The 26,084-nt window shown below is 40.9% G+C and overlaps 1 protein-coding gene across 8 annotated transcripts in view; it reads left to right on the forward strand.

Moving 5' to 3' along the window:
- LOC121232770 (ras GTPase-activating protein 1) overlaps positions 1–26,084 on the forward strand; it is a 128,057-nt gene that overhangs the window by 37,563 nt on the left and 64,410 nt on the right. For all 8 annotated transcript variants that reach the window (XR_005931684.1, XM_041121188.1, XM_041121189.1 and 5 more), the window contains 6 exons: positions 5,496–5,631; positions 6,550–6,620; positions 13,875–13,992; positions 15,035–15,066; positions 17,526–17,578; positions 18,307–18,457. Coding sequence is in view for 7 of the 8 variants with exons in the window: in XM_041121188.1 (XP_040977122.1) it covers positions 5,496–5,631; positions 6,550–6,620; positions 13,875–13,992; positions 15,035–15,066; positions 17,526–17,578; positions 18,307–18,457 (561 nt within the window). In the remaining variant the exon portion in view is untranslated. The remainder of the gene's footprint in view (positions 1–5,495; positions 5,632–6,549; positions 6,621–13,874; positions 13,993–15,034; positions 15,067–17,525; positions 17,579–18,306; positions 18,458–26,084) is intronic.

A 26,084-nucleotide genomic window follows, 5' to 3' on the forward strand; every position in this document is an offset into this window, starting at 1 on the left:
CAGTAGGGGTGCTAAGAGGAGCTGTGTTTCAGTACCAACCACTTCTGAGGCAGCTCAAACTCCTTCATATGCTGCCAATATCTCTTTTTCAGTTGGAGTATAGCGGGCCTCGGATCCTCTCTATCCCCAACTCCAAAACCCCAGGGGTCGGCCTCAGGTCTCCCATGGTGCTTTCTGCCAGAGGCTCCAGGTAGGGCCATTCTCCCCGGCTGCAGTATAGAGCACATTTTTAACATCTTGTCCTGCCCGGACTGGTCCAAGGGCTACTGCATGAACAATCTCCCGTTTAATTTGTTCAAAGGCTTGCTGTTGCTCAGGGCCCCATTTAAAATCATTCTTCTTCCGGGTCACTTGATAGAGGGCTTACAATCAGACTGTAATTTGGAATATGCATTCTCCAAAAGCCCACAACACCTAAGAAAGCCTGTGTTTCCTTTTTATTAGTTGGTGGAGACATAGCTGCTATTTTGTTGATCACATCCATTGGGATCTGATGACGTCCATCTTGCCATTTTATTCCTAAAAACTGGATCTCCCGTGCAGGTCCCTTGACCTTATTTTCTTTTATGGCAAAACTGGCTTTCAGAAGGATTTGGATTATTTTCTTCCCTTTCTCAAAGACGACTTCTGCCGTGTTGCCCCATACAATGATGTCATCAATGTATTGCAGGTGTTCCGGAGCTTCACCTTTTTCCAGTGCAGTCTGGATTAGTCCATGGCAAATGGTGGGGCTGTGTTTCCACCCCTGGGGCAATCGATTCCAGGTGTACTGGACGCCCCTCCAAGTAAAAGCAAATTGTGGACGACACTCTGCTGCCAGAGGGATTGAGAAAAACGCATTAGCAATGTCCATTGTGGTGTACCACTTGGCTGCCTTTGACTCTAGTTCGTATTGAAGTTCTAGCATATCTGGCACGGCAGCACTCAGCGGTGGCGTAACTTCCTTCAGGCCACGATAGTCAACTGTTAGTCTCCGCTCCCCATTAGACTTTCGCACGGGCCATATGGGACTATTAAAGGGTGAGCAAGTTTTGCTGATCACTCCTTGGCTCTCCAGTTGGCGAATCAGCTTGTGGATGGGAATCAGGGAGTCTCGGTTGGTGCGATATTGCCGCCGGTGCACCGTCGTGGTAGCAATTGGCACTTGTTCAACCCTCAGCAACCCCACAACCGAAGGGTCTTGAGAGAGACCAGGCAGGGTAGACAGCTGTTCAGTGCCCTCCGTCTCCAAGGCAGCTATACCAAAAGCCCATCGATACCCCTTTGGGTCCTTAAAATACCCTCTCCTGAGATAGTCTATGCCAAGGATACACGGAGCCTTCGGACCAGTCACAATGGGGTGTTTCTGCCATTCATTCCCAGTTAGGCTTACTTCAGCTTACAATACAGTTAACTCTTGGGATCCCCCGTCACACCAGAAATACAAATGGGTTCTGCCCCTTTATAACTTGATGGCATTGGAGTGCACTGTGCACCGGTGTCCACTACAGCCTTGTACTCCTGTGGGTCTAACGTGCCAGGCCATCGAATCCACACAGTCCAATAGACCCGGTTATCCTTTTCCTCCACCTGGCTGGAGGCAGGGCCCCTCTAATTCTGGCCAGAGTATCCAGTATTCACTTCTCGTAAAATTGGCTCAGAAGTCCCTTCAAGAGGATCAGAAATAAGATCAGCCCTTCTACTCTCTTTGGAATCTGGAGCGGCATTTTTCCTGGTAGAATCCCTTTTTGTGGTGGTTTTTCCTCGCAACTCCTGTACCCGTGCATTTAGGACCGAGGTAGATTTTCCATCCCATTTCCTCATGTCCTCTCCATGATCACATAGGTAAAACCACAGGGTTCCTCATGGTGTGTACCTTCTATATTCTCTCTCTTGGGCAGAGGAGTGCTCACTCCTAATAGCTGAGACATTGGTCCTTACAGGTGGGCAATAGGACATATCCTCTTTGAATTGCTGGAAATCCTCGGACAGCTTCTCCACAGCGGAAATGCAGGCTTGTAGGGAGGAGGAGAGATTTTCTTCGTATTGACGGAGTTGGCGAGCCACTTCATCCACTGTCGGTGCCTCTTCGTCTTTCCAGGTCATTATTGCGAGTGAGTTGGCGTAGGACGATGGTGCGCTCCGTACAAACTTCCGCCACATGGGTCGTGTGCATTGGACTTTGTCTGGATCTTTGGGTAATTGTGGGTTGTCCGGGTCATGATGAATCGTCTCTAGCACAGCTAATTCCCTCAGATATTGGATACCTCTTTCCATGGTGGTCCACTTGCTTGATTGACATATAACATCTTCCTTGAAGGGGTACCTTTCCTTCACACTTGACAGGAGTCGCCTCCAGAGGCTGATGGCTTGTGTTCCTCTTCCAATTGCCTTGTCAATGCCACCTTCCCTGGCAAGCGATCCCAGCTGCTTGGCTTCCCTACCTTCTAATTCCAAGCTATTAGCCCCATTGTCCCAGCATCGGAGGAGCCAGGTGATAATAAGCTCACCTATACGGCGGCCAAAATCTTTTCGCATATCCCGCAGCTCACTCAAGGATAGGGACCAGGTTATTACCTCTGTTTCTGCCTCTTCCTCCTGTTCCTGTGATGACCCTGGTTCACCTTCATCCTTCGCTAAGCGAACTGATTTTTTTGTATATTTCTTTTTCTGTACGGGGGCAACTGATACTGGTGCAGGTTGATCTGCTGGTTCAGTTGCAGTATCGCTCGCTGGGTTTTGGATAACCGCAGCGTCTGTCACCAAGGTTTGGGTAGCAGCAGTGCTCGTCGCTGGGGCTGGAAGGGTCGCGGTGCCTGTCACCAAGGTCTGGGTGGCCGCAATGCTCGTCGCCGGGGCTGGAGGGGCCGCAGCGCCCATTGCCGGGGTTTGGGTGACCACAGTGCTCATCGTTTTGTTGTTAGGTCCAGAGACCTTTTCTTCCCCTTGAGGGTGCTGAGTTGTGTCGAACAGGGCTCGATAGGCATGGGCCAGGCCCCAGCACGTTGCAGTGATTTGTATCTCTCTGGAGCTGCCGGGGTGACAGCATACCTTTTCCAAATATTTTACTAGTTCTTCTGGATTCTGCACTTGTTCAGGGGTGAATTTCCAAAACATTGGAGGTGCCCACTTTTCTAGGTACTTGCCCATACTACCCCACACACCCTGCCACTCATCATTATCCAGCCTTGGGGCAGACCTCTGGGTGATCTTCTTAAATAGTTGTTTAACCTTAAACAAGAGCTGAACCACATTCAGGAGTATGCTAATTCCTAGCAGTAGGGCTAGGACCGTGCTGGTATCAACATCCCAAGAGTATTCAAATTTTTCAAAATTCTCAAAGACCATTGTAACTGGACTGAAGGAGAAAGGAGAGGGGAAGAAAAGTACCCTACTCATAGACTGGTTTTCCAAGGAGGAAAGGTAAATGGTATAATTATGAATAGTTTCCCACAGATGGCTCCCGCAGTATAAAGGTGACAATGCTGAGTGCAAATACCGGATTAATCCCACAACTGATGACTTTATCATACCATAAACCAGTGTTATACAATACATCAAAGTGAAAACCTTAATCCACCTCCCACAGATGATAAGCAGCAGCAGAGGGACTACATACAGCAAGTGAGGTGATACATAACAGAACTTTAAAAACCAGAGCAACAACTCTAAGAACACATAAACCAACATAATGACCAACGACTATTAGACCAATATAATGAATGCTTATAACAAATTTGTTTTAACGAGCTCTGGTCAGGTTTGTCGTTATCTCAACCCTTCGGGCCCCACGTTGGGTGCCAAAATGGACTGTCATGGTTTAACCCCAGCCAGCAACTAAGCACCACGCAGCCGCTCACTCACTCCCCCCCCACCCAGTGGGATGGGGGAGAAAATCGGGAAAAAGAAGCAAAAACCCACGGGTTGAGATAAGAACGGTTTAATAGAACAGAAAAGAAGAAACTAATAATGATAATGATAACACTAATAAAATGACAACAGCAATAATGAAAGGATTGGAATGTACAAATGATGCACAGTGCAATTGCTCACCACCCGCTGACCGGCACCCAGCTAGTCCCCGAGTGGCGATTCCCCGCCCCCACTTCCCAGTTCCTATACTAGATGGGACGTCACATGGTATGGAATACCCTGTTGGCCAGTTTGGGTCAGGTGCCCTGGCTGTGTCCTGTGCCAACTTCTTGTGCCCCTCCAGCTTTCTCGCTGGCTGGGCATGAGAAGCTGAAAAATCCTTGACATTAGTCTAAACACTACTTAGCAACAACTGAAAACATCAGTGTTATCAACATTCTTCACATACTGAACTCAAAACATAGCACTGTACCAGCTACTAGGGAGACAGTTAACTCTATCCTAGCTGAAACTAGGACCTTATAGCAGCCTTCCAGTACCTAAAGGGAGCCTACAAGAAAGCCAGAGAGGGGCCTGTTACAAGGGCAGTGATAGGAGAAGGGGTAATGGCTTTGAACTGAAAGTGGGTAGATTAAGATTAGATGTAAGGAAGAAGTTCTTTACTGTGAGGGTGGTGAGGCACTGGAACAGGTTGCCCAGAGAGGTTGTAGATGCCCGATCCCTGGAAATATTCATGGTCAGGTTGGATGGGGCTTTAAGCAACCTGGTCTAGTGGAAGGTATCTATGATTCTATGATTGATTCTATGTTTTTAGAACTTGTATTGCATAGCAATATGAACAGACATGGTATTTTCCATTGTTTGGTATTACAAGTGCATTCACAAATCTGAGTACTAAAATACGCACCACCACTCCGCAAAGAAAACCAACCCTAAAATAAACACGCCCCAACTACATAAATTAGCAAGATGAGCAATTTTATAAGAATTTTCTGTTGTGTTAAACTACTGAAATGTTTTTTAAGCATTTTTCCTATTTATTAGCAGGCTTTTAAATTCGAGTACATTATTATTGCAAAGTTATTTCTTATTTTTATCATGAATACTAGACTAACTGTAGAAAAGTGACTAGTTTTTGAAGGTATTTCAGTATTCTGCACTGTATAATTAAATGCAGTTATTTGTTCCTAAAATATATTGATACTTTGCTAAATTTATACCGGCTTATCATATAAGCTGTATGTCCTGCATGATAGAAGTATTAATGCTGCCACCTCTACTCATGTAGTATATCATTTGTCCAGGACACTGGTAATTACATTTTCGTGTTTGATTTCATTTAGTTCTAGCAAATCTGCTTACTTTTTTGTAAATCTACATCTTTTTCACAGTCTTCAAATATTTTTATGTCATGATGTTTATCAGTAATTGCTTAAGAGATATTCATTAGTTTAGGGTGTATGCGTATATATGAGAGTTTGTAATATTGCATTTTGTTGAACATAGACAGCCTGCTTTAAAAACTCAACGTTATCCTAACTTCCTTTTAAATAATAAAAAAATCACAAAACCAACAAAAAACTACCCCAACGGTTTGTAGCAAAAGATTTTCTTCTGTCAAGCTTCCTTTTCTTTATTAACAGGATTATTGCCATGTGTGGAGACTATTACATTGGTGGACGTCGCTTTGCTTCACTCTCAGACCTAATTGGTTATTACAGTCATGTGTCTTGTTTGCTGAAGGGGGAAAAACTATTCTTTCCAGTAGCACCTCCAGAGGCAAGTAGTAAAATTTTAAAATGTCATTTACTTAAATATTAATATAATTAATCTTGCATTTGATATTCATAGTTTTCTATGAAAAAAGCATTGTAGACAGCTTCCCCTAGTTCTAGGGCTGTCTCAGCATATGGTGAAATATAAGGAATATATAAACATGTTCTTACTGATAGAAAGTAATGATAAAAAATTGTTTTTTAATGAAAATCTGTAATGAGAAAGCTAGATATCAGGTATTGCAGTTATCTCCAAATGTAGTAATAACATTGTATGTAAACTGAGATAAACAAGAAAATGTGTGGTTCTTGGCTAGCAAAGAGCATCATTGTAATGTAGCTAGCCTCTAGGGTTTTACATTGACTTAATAAAGTATTTCAAAATAATATTACTATTTTATAGCAAAGATTTCAAAATACGCGTCCTGGAAATAACCAAAGTTCCTGAAAGCTGGGCTTCTTTCAAGTGACTATCCCGAACACAATATCAGTAATTAAAAAAAAAACAACAAAACCAACCCAGACAAAACAGGCCCCCCCCCAAACACCTGCAGACTGTGCCCCCCCCCCAATAAAGATGTTTGTGAATGTTAAACTTATTTATAAATTTCCACTAAGTGGAAGAAAGTTCTAAAGTACTCTTTCATGGGAATTACATTATTGATAATTTGATTTTTGGAAATAACGTGACCAATAATGTTACAAGGCTAGAAACAAAATGAGAGCTTTTGTAGATAACTTTAGGAATTAAGCATTTCCAGCTCTTACTATTTTTGACCCTTTGAAAACTTAAAACTAGCAAAGGGATACAAATGACTATTACCAGTCTTTTGCCTCAGAATAGCATAATGTTGGGGAGAGGAAGTCTACATTAGAATGAAAAGGAAAATTGATATCTTTGCACTCTTCTCTAAAATTGTAGCCTGTGGAGGATAGAAGGAGAGTTCGAGCAATTCTACCTTACACCAAAGTGCCAGAAACTGATGAAATAAGGTATGTTTTAATAATAGGTAGAAGCAGTTGTGAAATTCTTGGAGTATTTATAAATACAAATGATTTTGGTATATGTTCACTATGCATATACTTTCGAATTGCATCTTAGACTTAACGTTCTGGGAGGTTAAAGGTATGATGCCTCTTTTTGCTTTTTTGTCTCATGTCTTGTCATCTCTCTCCTTGTCTTTTTTCTCTCCCCCCCCCCCCCCATATGGCAATAACACTTTTATTCTGGGTATACTCTTTGTATTAATTGTAAGGGGAGTTACATTTAATTGCTAGAACTATGAAACTTAGTTTAGAAGTAGAACATTACTAATTTCAAAGGCTTACCCACTTTGAGAAAAATGTAAGTTTGTGCATGAAGAAATTTGTGCGAAAATGTCTCATGTGAGGGTTTGAAATAAATCGGCTCTGAATTTGCCTGCAGAAGTAGCTAGTAACAGATAAATAGTTCAAGCCAAACCAATCTTGACCACTAAAAAGAGAATGAGAATTGACTCTGATAAAATTAAGAACAGTACTTTTAGTGTCTTCCTTGAAATAAGGAAAAAAAGGAGAGAAAGAATGATTCCCTTCCCTTCTCCCTCTCCCCTCTTTGGAAAGAATCTGTATTGAACAAATGATACTTTTAAATGTGTAATCTTAATATTTTAAAAAGTTATTGAATTGCCTCTCTGGACACCAGGTGCTCAACGAGCCGCTCTATCACTCCCCCTCCTCAACTGGACGAGGGGAGAAAATATGACGAAAGGCTTATAGGTCAAGATAAGGACAGGGACATCACTCAGCAATTACCGTCATGGGCAAAACAGACTTGGCTTGGGGAAATTAATTTAATTTATTGCCAATTAACACCAGAGTAGGATAACGAGAAGTAAAACCAAATCTTAAAACACCTTCCTCCCACCCTTCCCTTCTTCCCGGGCTCAACTTCACTCTCAAATTCTCTAGCTCCTCCCCCAGAGCAGTGCAGGGGGATGGGGAATGGGGGTTGCAGTCAGTTCATCACACATTCTCTCTGCCGCTCCTTCCTCCTCACGCTCTTCCCCTGCTGCAGCGTGGGGTCCCACTCACAGGAGACAGTCCTCCGCAAACTGCTCCAATGGTGGTCCTTTCTACTGGGTGCAGTCCTTCAGGAACAGACTGCTCCAGTATGGGTCCCCCATAGGGTCATAAGTCCTGCCAGCAAACCTGTTCCAGTGTGAGCTCCTCCTTCCACGGGGCCACAGGTCCTGGCAGAAAACCTGCTCCAGCACAGGCTTCCCATGGGGTCACAGCCTCCTTCAGGTGCATCCACCTGCTCTGGTGTGGGGTCCTCCACAGGCTGCAGGTGGATATCTGCTCCACCGCGGACCTCCATGGGCTGCAGGGGGACAAACTGTGTCACCATGGTCTTCACCATGGGCTGCAGGGGAATCTCTGCTCCAGCGCCTGGAGCACCTCCTCCCCCTCCTCCTTCACTGACCTTGGTGTCTGCAGGGTTGTTTCTCTCACATATTCTCACTCATCTCTCTTCTGGCTGCTGTTGTGCAGCAGTTTTTTTCCCCTTCTTAAATATGTTATCACAGAGGTGCTACCACCGTCATTGATTGGCTCAGCCACCCCTGCAGCCCCCCCACTACCAAAACCTTGCCATGTAAACCCAATACACTCTCTCATACTTTTTTTTTTTCCCCTGTGTACTGCTACTCATTTCCTTTGTAATATTAATCTATCAAGAAAATCTATGGGATGGTGTTTACTCCTCACTTCTCTTACATTTTCATAATATATGTTATGTGGAAAGGATGCAAAACCAACAGTCCTATATCTAATAGAAGAAGATATGCTAGTTGCTTGGAATTAATACTGCTTTCTTGACATGTCAATTTATTTCCAGATTTAAAAAAAAAAAAAAAAAAAAAGGAAGATTTGAAGAGGTTTATAGTGATTTCAAATGAGACCGTCTTGGTTTTACAAGTTGATAGAACGTGCTGGTTGAATTGGGTTCTTGATAGGACTGTGTCATGGTTTAACACCAGTCAGCAACTAAGCACCACGCAGCCGCTCACTCACTTCCCCCCCACCCAGTGGGATGGGGGAGAGAATCAGGAAAAAAAAAAAAAAAGGTAAAACTCGTGGGTTAAGAACAGTTTAATAGAACAGAAAGGAAGAAAATAATAATGATAACACTAATAAAATGACAATAATAATAAAAGGATTGGAATATACAAAACAAGTGATGCACAATGCAATTGCTCACCACTCGCCGACCGATGCGCAGTTAGTCCCCGAGCAGTGATCCCTCCCAGGCCAACTCCCCCCAATTTATATACTAGGCATGACGTCACATGGTATGGAATATTCCTTTGGCCAGTTTGGGTCAGCTGCCCTGGCTGCGTCCCCTCCCAACTTCTTGTGCCCCTCCAGCCTTCTTGCTGGCTGGGCATGAGAATCTGAAAAACCCTTGACTTAGTTTAAACACTATTTAGCAACAACTGAAACCATCAGTGTGTTATCAACATTCTTCTCACACTAAATCCAAGACATAACACTATACCAGCTACTAGAAAGAAAATTAACTCTCTCCCAGCTGAAACCAGGACAGACTATTAGTCTAAGATTATAGAGAAAAGTATATTACAGCTTTATATCCTCATTGTGGTGGAAATTTATCCCAAGGTTGCGTGTCCAGTCCATTCTGACCTCTTCAAAAAAACACTGTGAGGATATTCATCTTTGAGAAGACCTTCTTCTAAGCATACAAGAAGGTGGTAAGACAGGAGAGAATGCCCTAATTGTGTATTGCAAGTAGGGCTTCTTTCTATTCTTATGCATAGTAGGATCCATCAAGTCCAGTAAATGCCTAATTACACCTACCAACTTAAGAGGAAAAAGTATTTCATTACTCTGCTATGGTAACAAGAATTGCAGGAAATTATACCTTTTCTCTCCCTTTTAGGATACAGCTGAAATGTAAAGTTCTGTGTGTTTGGCTAGGCAATTTCAACCAGTCTTCCACGCAATAACTTACTGTGAACTTCTTTGTAATATGTAGAATAGCCTTGCTGTTTATTGTACATTGTTAAGATTTAGGTTCATTAGTAGCTGAATTAATTCTAAGTATTTTCATTAGGCTTTTTTATTCTTGCTGTTTGGTTTGTGCTCAAGTTAATGCATTTTCTGTTATCCTCTGTCGCAGATGAATTATTAAGAGAAGTCATTGTTGTGGGGTTAACTAAAAAGGTTTTATTAATGATTAAACAGTGATTAAATGGTAATTAATCATTGATTGAATGAAAATCAAATGGTAATCAAATGGCAATTAAGCAATAATTGAATGGTAATTAAACTGATTTAACAATGATTTGACAATGATTTAAATTATTGTTTAAATCATTTAAATCATTTAGACGGTGATTAGATGATGATTTAGACAACAGTCAAACACTCTACTACTTACTGCACTTGTAATAATTAACCTGTAGCTGGATATATAAATGTTGCTAGCATACAATATACTCTTAGGCCTAATGTAAAATGTCGCTTACTTTGTTATAGATATCAGATGCTAGGTAAGGGGTCTCTCAACCTCAAGGAGTAACCTTGAGAGCCATCCCTTCTCAAGGGGGAGATCACTGCTATGCAGCCTGCTGCCATACAGGACAGCTCAATGGGCTCGGGGGGGCTACAGATATTTATAGTGTAAAGTGACTGACTTGTAGTCAAATCCCTTTTTGGTGTATGTGCAGCTGTAGCAGTTTTAGTTTTGTCTAGTCCCAACTCAGGCTGGTACTGTTAGCTCCTGATAAGACATGGCCTAGACTCCTTGGTTCCTGAGAAGATATGGCTTAGCACAATTCTCAAGGTTTGCACAGCAGGGCTGATTTCAGTCAGGCCTACTTGTTAGTAATGCCTGAACCAAAGTACTGTTCACTCGGAGTGGGTGCATCTGTCACACCCTCTCAAATGAGAGACATTCCACAGAAAATTGCTATCTAATTTTAGATTGAACTAGTAGTTGATGAGCTTCAGTACCTCATACGTATTGCCTGTATCCCTGATGCATCATCCAACTTGATTGAGAAGTCCCCCTGTGCTCCAGTGAAAGGTTTTCATATGACCTGATGTCATGGTTTAACCCCGGCCAGCAACTAAGCATCAACAGACACTGGAGCGGTATTTTTCCTGGATGGATGCTTTTTGGCTGTTGTTTTTCCTTGCAGTTCCTGTACTCGAGCTTCTAGTCTCCAGGTAGGTTCACCATCCCACTTCCTCATGTCCTCCCCCTGGTCATGCAGATAGAACCACAGGGTGGTACGTGGTGTGCATCACTGGTAATGCTCTCCCCTGAACACAAAAAGGATGACTTAATAGCAAAGACATTGGTTGGTATGGGTGAGGGAGATCTATCCTTTAATTGCTGGGACAATTGTTGGGACAGTTTCTCCACAGCCGAGACGCAGGCCTGTAGGGAGGAAGCGAGATTATCTTCGAATTCTCAGAGTTGGCTGGCCAATCCATCCACAGTTGGTGCTTCCGTGTCTTTCCAGCTCGTTATCGCCGGGGTGTTGGTGTACGATGTCAGTGCACTTAGTACAAACTTTTGCCACATGGACTGTGTGCACCGGATTTCATCTGGGTTTTTGGATGCCTGGTTGTCATCCACGTTGCTATAGATCACCTCCACCATGGCTAATTCCCTCAGATACTGGATACCTTTCTCAGTGGTGGTCCACTTGCTTTGGGAATTTGCAGGATCTTCCTTGAAGGGATACCTGTCCTTCACACTTGACAGGAGCCGCCTCCAAAGACTGAGGACTCCTGCCCCTTTTACAATCCCTTTGTCAGTGGCCTTATCCCTAGCAAGGGATCCCAGCTGCCAGGCTTCCTTACCCTCTAATTCCTGACTACTGGCCCCAATATCCCAGCATTGGAGTAACCAGCTGAGAATTAGCTCACCTGGTTGACAGCTAAAATCTTTTCGCATGTCTCACAGCTCACTTAAGGATAAGGATCGGGTGGTTTCTGTCTCATTTATGATTTTGGTCCCTTCCTTCTCCTGTTCTTGTGACTGCCCTGCTGCAGAACATGCTGTCTCTTCTGATTCTTTCTCCTGCTCCCTCTTAGGAGAAGCTTCTTCATCCCTTATTAAATGAGTTGACTTCCACTTCTATTGTTTCTTATTAGTTATAGGGGTGACCGATATAGTTGAAGGCTGGGTCTCTGGTTTAGTCAGTGTCTGTTGGTATGTTTTCAGATCCAGAGACCCTCTCTTCTCCTTGAGAGTGCTGAATAGTACTGAGCAGTGTTTGGTAGGTGCAGGCCAGGCCCTAGCACAGTGCGATAAGTTGTGCCTCTTTGGAATAGCCAGGGTATCTTTTTTTCAAACATTCTATCACTTCATCAGGATCTGGGAGTGAAGTCCCAGACCATTGGAGGTGACAACCTTTCTAGATACCTGCCCATATTCTCCCGCATGCCGTGCCACCCATAACCACACTGCCATGGGGCCTGGGTGATATTCCTAAATAGTTGGTTAACTTTGGAAAAAGTTGAAACAATATTCCAAAGAAATACCAATATGAATATTTTGTTTACCCAAGGATGTTCAAGATACTGAAGAGTTGTTGTAACAAGGGAGAAAATATCATGGAAGAAGGTGGTGAAGGTGCCATTTTGTATTTCCTCCACAAAAAAACCTCTCGGAGGAAGTGTAATTGTTAATTGTCTCCATGAGATGGTTCCCAAAGTACAGTAATGGCATCAGTACAGAGCCCAAATAGCAGATTAAGCTCAAGGCCAGTGTTTTAATAATAAATCTCCTAGGCAAAACACCACTAAGTGCTACAGAGCACAACAAACTGCAAAAGCCAACACCAATCTTTAACACGTACAGCAAAAAAGAGAGCATGGCACAGATCAGATAAACTAATGTTGAGAACAGATGAATCATTATCGTGACCAGCAATTGTTAACAGATAGAATAATTATAAATTCCTTCTAATGTGCTCTGGTCAAATCTGTTATTATCTCAAACCCTTCGAGCCCCACGTTGGGTGCCAAAAAGGACTGTTGTGGTTTAACCCCAACTGCCAACTAAGCACCACAGAGCCACTTGCTTACTCTGCCCCTGGTGGGATGGGGGAAGAATTGGAAGGGTAAAAATGGGAAAGAAACTCATGGGTTGAGATAAAGACAGTTTAAGAATTAGAAAGAAATTAAAAAAAAAAAATTGTAAGGGAAAAAAAAACAACGCCAACCAACAAAGAGGAAAATAAAACCCAAGAAAGACCCAAGTGATGCAAATGAAAACAATTGCTCACCACCAACCAACTGATGCCCAGCCAGTCCCCGAGCACCGTCCCCCCTGCCAACCTCCACCCCCAGTTTTATTGCTGAGCACAATGTCATATGGTATGGAATATCCCTTTGGCCAGTTGGGGTCAGCTGTCCCAGCTGCGTCCCCTCCCAACTTCTTGGGCACCCCCAGCCTACTTGCTGGCTGGGCAGTGTGAAGAGCAGAAAAGGCCTTGATGCTCTGTGAGCACTGTTCAGCAATAACTAAAACATCAGTGTGTTATCAACATTATTTTCAGCACAATTCCAAAACATAGCCCCATACAAGCTACTATGAAGAAAATTAACTCTATCCCAGCCAAAACCAGTACACCTGAGTTTGGGATTACACTTAAGGAATAACTTATACTAACCTTCCAGTAATGAAACTCCCATGGACATTTTAATGCATTGCATTTATGCTCTTGTTGTAGCTAACTGCATGTCTTTTCGAGGAACTATTCTGTATCTTCTTTTTAGCACTTATCTTCATATGCAAAGGCCTAAAGAGTAGATATTCCGCAGGCTTTATTATACAAAATTAGGTTTTGATAAAAGTATTATTTTCTTAGACTATTAAGGGAATCTTTGATTGTTTTTACTTGTGTTTAGTATTTGATCCGTCTTGATAAAAGAAGAATGCTACTATCTTTTAATGTTGTTGTGGTGTTTTTTGTTTTATGTATCCTTAGCACACCTTAAAGTATCTTTTATATTCTAAATGTAAATCAAAGAAGGATAAATATTCATCTATCATAGCTACTTAAACTGTGTGAAAAATGCACATGGTGTGCTTGGGATACCAATAAATGTATCGTTCATGATTTCCTCAACTGTTTTGCTGAAACTATGCTCAAGAATTCATTGTGTTCATTAAACTTTGTATTATGATTGTACTTCTAACATGAATCTTACTGTAACACTCTTCAGTTTCCTTAAAGGAGATATGTTTATTGTCCATAATGAATTGGAAGATGGCTGGATGTGGGTTACAAACCTACGGACAGATGAACAAGGTCTTATTGTAGAAGACCTGGTAGAAGAAGTGGTAAGTAATTTTATATTCAAATCTGTTACAGAACTGAGATTTGATTTTTTTATTATTATTATTTGTGTGTAAGTTAACATTGAAATAAACCCAAACTAGTGGCATTTAACTGCCTGACTTTATGTGCTTTTCTAAACCTTCTTGCAGTAATTGAATCTGCCAGTTTTTAAATAGTATAACAAACCTTTAAGTCTGATTCAATATCCAAACAAAGTACTTATTCACATGTTATCCAAACAAGTTCATGTGCAAATGAATGATACTGTGAACTTATTAGGCAGTTCCCTAAACTCACCAGTCCTGATAAAGAATTTGCTAGTCATTCATTTGCATTCTTTTTTATTTTTTTTGTTTGCTATGAAACATTCATAAATATATAGACTGAAATTTTGCACTGCAGTATGTCCTTTTTTTTTTTTTAAGGGCCAAGCGTGGGTTAAAAAGTATATTGATGAGTTAATTATACCTAGAAGGGCTTATGCTAAGTCAGGAAGCTAACCAGGTGACCTAAAGATAATTGAATTACTGCAGGAGAAGAGATGATTTAATGGATAAAAACATCCCCCCCACCCTCCCACATGCTTTTTTTAAAAGAAGTTCACCATTGCTTTGGAGTCCTGATGATGTTTACTTTGCAGCATATATATTTTGCTATTAGTAGAGTTTGCTTCACCTGTTTCTCACATCTATATCAGGATGTGAATGACTAAATTGAAATGCTAGTGTTAGAGCATCTAACTGTAGATTTCTGCATTAGTGGTTGAAGCTCAGGAAAGTTGAGATTTAAGTTACCACATATAAAGAAGGACTTGAAGAGTGACAGAAACAATCTTTTGAAATAATGTGTTATGGCTGAATTTCCACTTAGTGAATGAAGTTGAAAATGTCTTTACATGAACTGTGCAATAAGCCATCTAGTTAAAAAATGTCTTGGACTTTTTAGTGCTGTTTATTTTTACAGAAGGTCTTAACCTCTGAAGTTTACTTTTCTAAACTCAAGCATACTGTTGTCATGCACTTAATATGTTAATTCTCCTATTAGGGAAGAGAAGAAGATCCACATGAAGGCAAAATGTAAGGATTTTTGTTTTGTTATTAAAAACAAATTATAAAATAACTGTTTGTAAACTTTAGCTATGAGATTGGGAAGGTGAACCAAAGCGGTGTGTACTTGTTTTTTTATGTTAAGACTTTTCTTCTATACTAGCTGTTGAAGATGCATAGGTAATTGACATGAAGTCTTGTATTAGTTATGCATAATGTTAATGGGTTTTGCAGTGATAAAATCTTGGATGAGTCTCTGTGTGATCACTTTACCCAGAATATGTACAATGGAGGTTGTGGTGTTTTCTGATTTGTGGGGGTTTTTTTATACACATACAGTTTGCCTTAAAGGTAACCTTTTTATCAGGTCTGCTCAACTCTAAATGCAGGAGAGGGAACAAAGTATCATTAGAGGAATGATAGTGTAATAGTAACACTTTCTATATATTAGCCTCATGTGCTAACACTTAAAGCGAAAACCAGGAGACTATAGAATAATCTGTTTGCAGTGAATTCCAACTTGTTAAATACTTTAAAAAAACAAAACCAAACCTAATACAATTTACAGTGAACAATGAATTGATATTATGGGAAACTGTTGATTGTTTTATTATTTTCAGTAGTAAAGATGAGTAGCAAATGAAAGTTACAGAAAATTTCTAGTAGCTGGATAACTTCATCTGTCCTCCAGTTGCTTGCTGCTGCTTCCTGTATTTATTGCCCAGTTTGCAGTCTCCAAAGGACTGATGATTGCAGAAGGCATTTCTTGGTTGGGTTTTTTGGGGGAGTTTGTTTCTGTCATGGTTTAACCCCAGCCAGCAACTAAGCACCATGCAGCTGCTCACTCACTTCCTCCCACCCAGTGGGATGGGGGAGAGAATCAGGAAGAAAAGTAAAGCTCGTGGGTTGAGATAAGAACAGTTTAATAGAACAGAAAGGAAGAAACTAAAAATGATAATAATAACAATAATAAAATTACAATAATAATAATAAAAGGATTGGGATATACAAAACAAGTGATGCACAATGCAATTGCTCACCACTTGCCAACCGATGCCCAGTTAGTTCCCGAGCAGTGATCCCTCCCATGCCAACTCCCCCCAGTTTATATACTAGACATGACGTCACATGGTATGGAATATTCCTTTGGCCAGTTTGGGTCAGCTGCCCTGGCTGTGTCCCCTCCCAACTTCTTGTGCCCCTCCAGCCTTCTTGCTGGCTGGGCATGAGAATCTGAAAAACCCTTGACTTTAGACTAAACATTACTTAGCAACAACTGAAAACATCAGTGTGTTATCAACATTATTCTCACACTAAATCCAAAACATAACACTATACCAGCTTACCAGCTACTAGAAAGAAAATTAACTGTATCCCAGCTGAAACTGGGACAGGTTTTTTTTGTTTGTTTGTTTGTTTTGTTCGGTTTTTTTTTCAATAGGGGAAAGAAAATCATTGGTGCGTGGCTTCAGTTTACTGGTCCCCAGTGTTCTGCTAGACAGTTTGGCATAGCAGTATAACAGTAGTAGGGATGCCTTCAAATACAGGAATTTTTTTTTTTTTTTTTTTAACAAAGTAGTTCGTAGCAGATTATTAGAGCTTGACAGTGTCAGTCCAGTTACTAATGCTGCTCGGAGGATTCCAGGGGAGGCAGGGATTTCTGCAAATATTCCAATAGCCAGAGATTGTCCTGTAAAGGTAATATAGAAAGCAAGTTAGAAGTAGAGCTCTTTTTTGATGTGTAAAAGAGGCTTTCTTTTACACACTTAAAACACGCGCATGCGTGCACACACGCATTCTGCAAAGAAAGGCCATATTTCTAGCTTTCCTTTAAAGGACAGGATGAGCTCTTAAGATGTAGCATGTGGTGTGCCACGTGTAAACTGAATAGCCATGCAATCTCAAGCTGTTTCCTATAATCATAGGTATTAGGTTGAGACTGGACAGATTGCTGTATATTTTTAGGATGATGCTCTGACGCAGGACTCTGTGGAAGATGCAAGGTGTGAGATTAAAGCAATTCATACTCAGTAGTCTAACAAAGCTAGGTTTTATTTCCTCAGCTTCTAGCAAAATTCAATTTTAGTTATTCTGTACAGTATTTAACTTTCATTAATCTCTTTGCGCTTTGCATTTCATGTTTCAAATAAATTGCTTTCTGAGACTGACTCAGACTGACTCATGCCTGTCAAATTATCTAGCATTTAAACAATGCCTTTTCATCTCTAAACACACTTGGATTTGAACATCTACTTCATGTTGGACACTTGTATTGAAATGAGTTTGTTAATATAGCTGTAGATATTTATTTTTCATTCCATTGGTAGAAAAACAGAATCGCTGAGTAACATAACAGTTGCTTATATAATCTATATGTACTAGATTTTTTAAATAAAGATTAATTCATAGGTGTCAGAGCCTTAGATGTCACAACAACTAAAAAAGAGAGCTGATAGTCTTGCTTTCTAATTTTTCTCTTCATCTTTAAGATGGTTCCATGGGAAGATCTCCAAACAAGAGGCTTACAATTTGCTGATGACAGGTACTTGTATTTCAGATGGAAATACAGTGGTAGTAGAATGACACAAAGTAATCCTGTTTATAACAGACTGCAGCAAAACCTGTTTTTTCTGTATGAACATATGAGCATCAGACTTGTGGTTGCTACTATATGGGGAAAAAACCTCATGGCTGAGCATTGAGTATTTTTTTTATGTTCTCAAGTACAGTTAGTTTCATAATTCTAATTGAAATAGTTAATTTTAAAAATTTTTTGTAATATATATAAATAAAAAAATATCTTGGGCTTCATCAAAATGCTGAGGAGAAAATACTGTTATGTACTTATGGGAGAATGTATTATAAACTTTTTTTAGTCTCCTCATAGAGGAAATAATTTTTAAAATGAAAGCATCAAGATTTCTGACTCATACTGTCAAATAACATACCTTAAATATGAGAACAAAATTCTTTAGGTTTTTTTGAAAACATTGTCAAACCTCCCCCCCACACACCATATGTTCTTGTAAAGAGGTGGCAAAAGTGGGGATAGGTTGTCAGCTACAGCCAAATGATTTTGCATTAACTTTGGCAGTTTAGTACTACTTCATTCCATTTGGGTAAAGAACGGGGATTGTTGTTGGAACTTACATCAGACTTTCTCCTTTAAGTGTGCAATTCTTGCTAATTTGTACAGAAAGAGCTTTGATAAGAGTTCATGACACTAAGATAAGTAACAGTGAATAATACTGTATTATGATATCTTTTCAGTTGGTCAGGTGTGCAGTTTTCTTGTGAGGCCTTCAGATAATACACCTGGTGATTATTCACTTTATTTTCGGACCAGTGAAAATATTCAGCGTTTTAAGATATGTCCAACATCAAGCAATCAGTTTATGATGGGAGGCAGATATTATAATAGGTAAGTTTTAATAGTTGTGTGTATTTTATTGTTTTTGTAACGAATTTTTATAACATATTGCTGATAACTTACTGATATGATCACAAGATTTCGGTATTTCTTAAGAATATACTAAGAGTTTTAACTAACTTGCTTAGTAGTTAGTTGTAACTAAGCACATTCTAAAAGCCTTCAAAAGCTTAAGTGTAACTTGTTTCTTTTGAAGTATTTTTCTCCTGTAAATGATTTTCTTCACCCTATAAATTGGATTATGACATGTAATTAGGAGAATGCTGTGTTGTCTTGGAAGCTACTATTTATAATAGGGAGTTTTGTGTATATGAAGGGGAAAATTAAAATGTTAGTTTTATCGGAGACATTCAGTAGGGGTTTTAAAGTATAAATAATAGAAATGGGTATTGACAAGAAAGGGAGAAATTATCTTCATTGTTGAAAAAAGTCATTAAATTAAACACCTTAAAACATGTGAATGATACTTTGGTCAGAAGTGCAGATCACTTCAGAGTGATGAAACTTGGGATGGGTTTGTTTTGCCATGGGTATAAAAATATGTTAGTATGTACAAAAAGAAATTACAAGAGATAAGTTTCCCCTTTCGTGGAAGAAGCTATCAATACAGCTCCATCCTTGAATCTGTGACAACTCTATGAATAAGATTATCAAGACTTCTCAGTAGTGAAAACTCACCTTTTTCTTTTAATTGAGGCCATTGCTTATCACACAATCAGAAATTTTCCAGACTTGTTTATCTAGAACCAGGGTATTCTTCATCCCAATAGAGAATTTCTCTCACTTCCAGTTTGGCTTCTGAGTGGATAGGGATCCAGCAGCTGGTGTGTCTGAGAAAACGTTGAGGTCTCTTAACTAAGAAGTTCAGTGGACTTCTTCATATGATTTCAAATGGACAATGGTTTGAGACTAAGCAATTGGAACCTTATTAACCTATGTATATCCCACACACAGGCTGCTTGAGTACCTTCTACATTAATCAGTCTGGCCTCCAGACATCCTCATTGAAAATCAAGCTAGCTGCAGTGTCAGCCTTTGATGAAGGTAAATCCTCTTTTGCCCATTCTCTAGTTACATGGCTTATTAGGAGGATGATAGGCTAAAAGCCCACACCCTAGGTGATGTCAAACTAATTAGCAAATTAGTGGAAGTCTTATTAGTCTCAAATGGCTTTGCAACATTAGATAGTATAGCTCCAGAAGCTTACTGCAATAAGTTATTACTTTAGGAAATTAATTTCCTACTGCTGGATTCACTTGAAGTGTATATATAAAATACATTTACCTAGAGAAAATTCTTTCCTTGACATGGGATGGAAACAAGATTAAAAGATTAAGCATCACTAAATTATGATAATATGGTTTTAGAGGGGTTTTTGAATATTTTGGTACCTAGGTTGCAAAGATCCTCCTCAGTGAAAGAGAACTGCTTGGCTTTGAAAGACTTCTAGTTTTTGTTGAATGTTTTGGGGAATTACTGATATACTCCTAGGCTCAAATTCTGTCCAAGTTAGTATTTACTGAAAGTTGATAAACTTCTTGCAAGTTCAAACAGTATGTAATGCAAGATAATGATGCAAAATGAAGGTGGCAACTGCCCCAAATTATTTACCATAAGATCTACTGCAGAGGGCAATAAATAAGAAATAGGAAAAAAGGAATAACTTTCTGTGGGCTTTTTAATATTTGTACTGTTTTATTCATTATGGACACTGGAAGAAGGAAGTCTTTAAATATATGAAGACTAATGTGGATTGTTGTATGGAACAATCAGAAGTGGCTGAAAAGCATTGAATCCAGAACAGAAACATAGGAAGTATGAATTTATGCAAGATAATGAAATGATTTATGAGCATTTCTTGAGGCAGAGAGAAAATCTGTTTTTCTTCTTTTATAACTTATCTAAAAATGTAGAGTTTGTCTTCAAGGTGAAAAACTAGAGGTTGAAGAAGTGCTGCTTGTTTAAATGCATCTGTTAAATAATTTTCATTGATCTTTTTTATAGTAAGCTATTTCTTTAAATGCTCTGAAGGTATCTGCTTTAAATCTGATACTAGTATTAGACTGGAATTTTATAAAAATCATCCTTGGTAGTAGTGTTGCTTCTCTTAATAGTCTTCTCTTGCAGTTTTAGTGATTGTAAGTGGGATTAAAAAAATGGATAAAATAAAGCAAATCTATTCTTTGTTTGCAGAGTATTGATTACAGTTATAGTCACATAAATTATAAACCAAGATTTTCCATACAAAAGTAAGAGCCTGAAAAATAGTAAGGAAACCAACTCAAAAGTTGACTATTGTTTTATTTCCCAGGTAATTTGAATATCCACACATGGGACTGGAAGGTCCGCAACCTATGTAAGCAATGCTATGTCTCTGCCTATATTCCAAAAACAAGCCAAAATTATTCTGGGTGATCATGGGGGAAAATTCCTGGGTACATCTCGGGAATCTAGTGTTCTGTGATGCATAGGAAGACTACTTTTTCCACTAACCTTTTTCCTTTGCATATTCTCCCACCATTCTGTATACAAATTGCTCAAAACTTCTATAGATGAGTATAACTAACAGACTGTATTTACACTCTCTCATATGGAAGTCTGCTTTCATTATTTCTTATATCATCTCTACAAAACAGCTAATCTGTAGTCTTGTCTTCTAGTTGTCTATTTGAAGGTCCTAATATATAGGAAATGTTAAATACATATTGAGTGGATTATTTTGACTATATAATGAAATAATATTTTCCCATGGACTTCAGTAAAGCATGTAACTTTCTTGATCTTTCTGTTTATTCCATGGATAAGATAGACAGGTGACTACTGGAGTAATATCTACTTTTTCATGTAAAAATTGGCAAAGTCCGTTTGGGGGGGGCGATTTTACTAACTGCATATCGTGAAATCTCAAACAGAAAATACATGCTTACTAGCGTGTGGCCACACCATCCTGAACATGCTCTATTTCATCTCATCTCAGAAGCTAAGCAGCATTGGGCCCAGTTAGTACTTGGATGGGAGACTGGGAATACTGAGTCCAGGTGTTGTAGGCTTCTAGCAAAGGGCCATGAAGATGATGAAGGGATTAGAGTATCTGTCATATGAGGACAGGTGGAGAGAGCTGGGACTGTTCAGCTTTGAGAAGAGAAGACTGGGGGCAGGAAATCTTATCACTGTGTATAAATACCTGATGGGAGGGAACAAACAAGAGAGAGACAGACTCTTTTTAGTGGTGGCCAGTGACAGAAGAAGAGGCAGTGGGCACAAATTGAAATACAGACAATTCCATCTGAACACAAACTACTTCCCCCCCCCCCCCCCCCCCCCCGCCCCTGTGAGCGTGATAGAACACTGGAAGAGGGTGCCCAAAGAGGTTGTGGAGTCTCCGTCCTTAGACATACTCAAAACATGACTGAACAAGGTCCTAAGCAATCTATTCTTGTTAACCCTCCTTTGAGATGGGGACTTAAACTAGATGATCTTGGAGGTCTCTTCCAACCTCAACTATTCTGTGAATAACTTCCATGTTTTACAGGTGGTTTTTTTTTTTTTTTTTGTTCGATGTGGGTTTTTTGTGGTTTGGTGGTGGTGGTGTGTGGTGGTCTTTTGTGCGTGTGGCAGGGTTTTTTGTGTTGGTTTTTTTTTTTTGGGGGGGGGGGGGCAGGGGTGTGTGTGTGTTTGGAATAGTTCCAGTTGGAAGGAACCTACAATAATCATCTTGTCCCAGGCTGACCAAAAGTTAAAGCATATTACTAAGGGCATTGTCCACCTCTCTAGGAAGACTATTCCAGTGTTTGACCACCCTCTCGGTAAAGAAATGCTTCCTAATGTCAAGTCTGAACCTCCCCTGCCGCGGCTTTGAACCATTCCCATGCGTCCTGTCACTGGATACCAGGGAGAAGAGATCAGCACCTCCCTCTCCACTTCCCCTCCTCAGGAAGCTGTAGAGAGCAATGAGGTCTCCCCTCAGCCTCCTTCTCTCCAAACTAGACAAACCCAGAGTCCTTAGCTGCTTCTCATAGGACATGCCTTCCAGCCCTTTCACCAGCTTTGTTGCCCTCCTCTGGACGCATTCAAGGACCTGAACATTCTTCTTAAATTGTGGGGCCTAGAACTGCACACAATAGTCAAGGTGAGGCTGCACCAACGCTAAATACAGAGGGATAATCACCTCTTCTGACCAGCTGGTTATGCTGTGTTTAATGCACCCCAGGATGTGGTTTGCCCTCTTGGCTGCCAGGGCACACTGCTGACTCATGTTGAGCCTGCTGTCAACCAGCACCCCCAGATCCCTTTCTGCAGGGCTGCTCTCCAGCCACTCCTCTCCAAATTTATGCTTGTGTCCAGCGTTACTCCATCCCAGGTGCAGAATCCAGTATTTGGTCTTGTTAAATTTCATGCCATTGATGATTGTCCAATGCTCCAATCTATCTAGATCCCTCTGCAAGGCCTCTTGTCCCTCAAGAGAGTCAACAGCACCTCCCAGTTTAGTATCCTCAGAAAAATTGCTAATGGTGCATTCAACTCCTGCATCCAGATGGTTGATATTGAACAGAACTGGCCCTAGAATTGAACCCTGAGGAACACTGCTGGTGACCGGTCTCCAGCCAGATGTAGCCCCATTCACTACAACCCTTTGAGCCCTGCCCTTCAGCCAGTTCTTCACTCAGCACACCGTGAACCTGCTCATCTCACAGTTGGACAACTTGTCCAGAAGGATGCTGTGAGGGACAGTATCAAAAGCCTTACTAAAATCCAGAAAAAATACATCCACCACCTTCCGTTCATCCACCAGGTGGGTGACCCTGTCATAGAAGGATATCAAATTAGTTAAACAGGACTTTCCCTTTGTGAACCCATGTTGACTGTGCCTGATGATTGCATTGTCCTTTAAATGCCTTTCAGTAGCATCCAGTGTGAACTTCCCCATAATTTTTCCAGGAACTGAGGTTAGACTAACAGGTCTGTAGTTCCCTGGGTCTTCCATCATGCCCTTTATATAAATTGGAATATCATTGGCTAGCTTCCAGTCAGTGGGGACCTCCCCAGACTCTCTAGACCTTTGGTAGATGATGGAGAGGGGTCCTGCCGTAACATCTGCTACCTCCTTCAGTACTCTAGGATGAATCCCATCAGGCCCCATGGACTTGTGAACATTCAGCTGATACATCTGGTCCCTTACAATTTCAGTGTCCACAAATGGAAAACCACTGTTCCCGCAGTCGTGGTCCTCCGACTCAGGGGACTGGGCAGCCCAAGGTCAATCAGTATTATTAAAGACTGAGGCAAAAAACTCATTGAATGCCTCTGCTTTTTCTTCATCCCTATTTGTCAGGTGACCATCCTCAACAAGTATCAGTCTAATGTTTTCTTTAGACCTCCTCTTGCTATTAACATACTTAAAAAAAGCCTTTCTTGTTGTCTGACACAACATTGGCCAGCTTCAACTCTAGTTGAGCTTTGGCCTTTCACATCTTCTCCCTGCATATGCAAACCAGGGCTCTGTAATCTTCCTGCAAAGCCTGACCTCACTTCCAGAGATCATACAATTTCTTTTTCCTCCTGAGTTCCAAGAGGGGTTCCCTGTTCAGACAAGCTGGTCTTCTGCCCCGCTTGCCTGACTTGCGACACAATGGGATTGCCTGCTGCTGTGTTTCTAAAAGGTGGTTCTTAAAAACTGACCAGCACTCATGGAACCCTAAGCCCTCAAAAGAAGATTCCCAGGGGACACTGCTAACTAGCTCCCTGAGTAGCTTAAAGTTTGCTCTCTTGAAATCCAGGGTAGCAACTATGCTGACCTTTTTTCCCATTACACCAAAAATGTTAACTTGACCATTTCATGATCACTGTGGCCAAGACAGCTACCTACCATCACATCCCTCATTAGTCCTTCTCTATTCACAAACAACAAGTCTAGGAGGGCATCCTTCCTAGTTGGCTGACTGAGTACTTGTGACAAGAAGTTATCTTCCACAAACTTCAGGAATTTCCCAGACCTGCTTGTCACAGCAGTATGATATTCCGAGTTGATGCCTGGGAAGTTGAAATTTCCCATAAGGACAAGGGCTACCAATCCAGAAATTTCTGCTAATTGCCTATAGAATAACTCATCAGTGCTTACACCCTGACTGGGCGATTGATAGTAGACACCTACTACGACATCTGCTTTGTTTTCCATCCACCTAATCCTCACTCAGAGGCTCTCAACCACATCATCGCTAACTGTAAGGGCTGTACAGTCACACCTCTCCCTTACGTATAGTGCAACTCCTCCACCTCGCTTGCCCTGCCTATCCCTCCTGAACAGCCTGTAGCCCTCTGTCCCAGCACTCCAGTCATGGGACTCATTCTACCAAGTCTCACTAATACCAATGACATCATAGCTCTGGGAGCTGACCAATGCTTCCAGTTCATCCTGTTTGTTTCTCATACTGCATGTGTTGGTGTACAAGCGTTTCAGATGTGCTCCTAAGCCCTCCGTGCTCCCAGGAGCAGCGTAAATGTTCCCACCAGCATTGCCACCCTCAGGTGATGCAATGCCAACCTTGGCTTACCTACTGCAATCCTGTTGGTATCCCCTTCGCCCATCGATTCTAGTTTAAAGCCTGCGGGAGCATAATCATGGACTCAACGACAGATCAATATGATCATAGTTGAAGACCCTTTACTAGAGCATCAGATGTCATTTTATACATTGGTTACATCTGTACATGCGTTTAGCTATTTTACTATTGGTTACACACATTATTCACGTGCTGTCCACGCGCCTAGTTACACTTAATGATTGGTTATATCAACACTGTACACGTGCATAAACATAAGAGATAATTGGTTATACTAACTCTGTACACGCGCATAAACATAAGAGATAATTGGTTATACTAACTCTGTACACGCGCATAAACATAAGAGATAATTGGTTATACTAACTAAAACATGCGAAACTTGTCTCAGTCTAATTGGTCAAGATAAACTGCCGAATTGAGGTTCTTTGTGCCAAGTTCCCTTTATCGTGGAATGCGCACCTGTGTTCTTCTAATTGGTATCTTTCTTATTTTTGTCTTCTTGTTTATTCTGTTCAAGGCCTTCTAAAGGTGTCTGGAATGCTCTTGTGACCGTTAGCTAAATATGTTCCCACAAAAGCCCTCTCAATCAGTCCTGCCAGCTTATGAGCAAAGAAGTGTTTCCCCCATTGGGACAGGTGGATCCTGTCAGGCCCCAGCATACCTTGTGTCTCAAAGACTCTTCCATGGTTATAAAAACCAAAGTTCTGGTGGAGGCACCAGTCCTCAAGCCTGGTATTGATGTCTTGGGTTCACCTGTTTCTTCTGAAGCCTCTCCCCATTACTGGGAGGATTGAGGAAAACACTACCTGTGCTTGCTTTTGGAATGTAGGCAGAGATGTAGTATTGCTTAGATAGGTTGTGGAACTTCCAGTCCCATGTCTGGATATACAAACTACCTGGGAAATAAAAAAATATTTAAAAGTAAAATAGTATTTATTAATGCTTTACTTCTGATTTTAGAAAGTGTGGTAGGATAGGCATACCTGTCCTACCACGTATCTCATGCCCCTTTCTCCCCTCTGTTTTCTTTCAGAAATCTAACCTTCCTAAGAGTG

The sequence above is a fragment of the Aquila chrysaetos genome, chromosome W (assembly GCF_900496995.4).
Source record: "Aquila chrysaetos chrysaetos chromosome W, bAquChr1.4, whole genome shotgun sequence".
Taxonomy (NCBI): Eukaryota; Metazoa; Chordata; class Aves; order Accipitriformes; family Accipitridae; genus Aquila; species Aquila chrysaetos.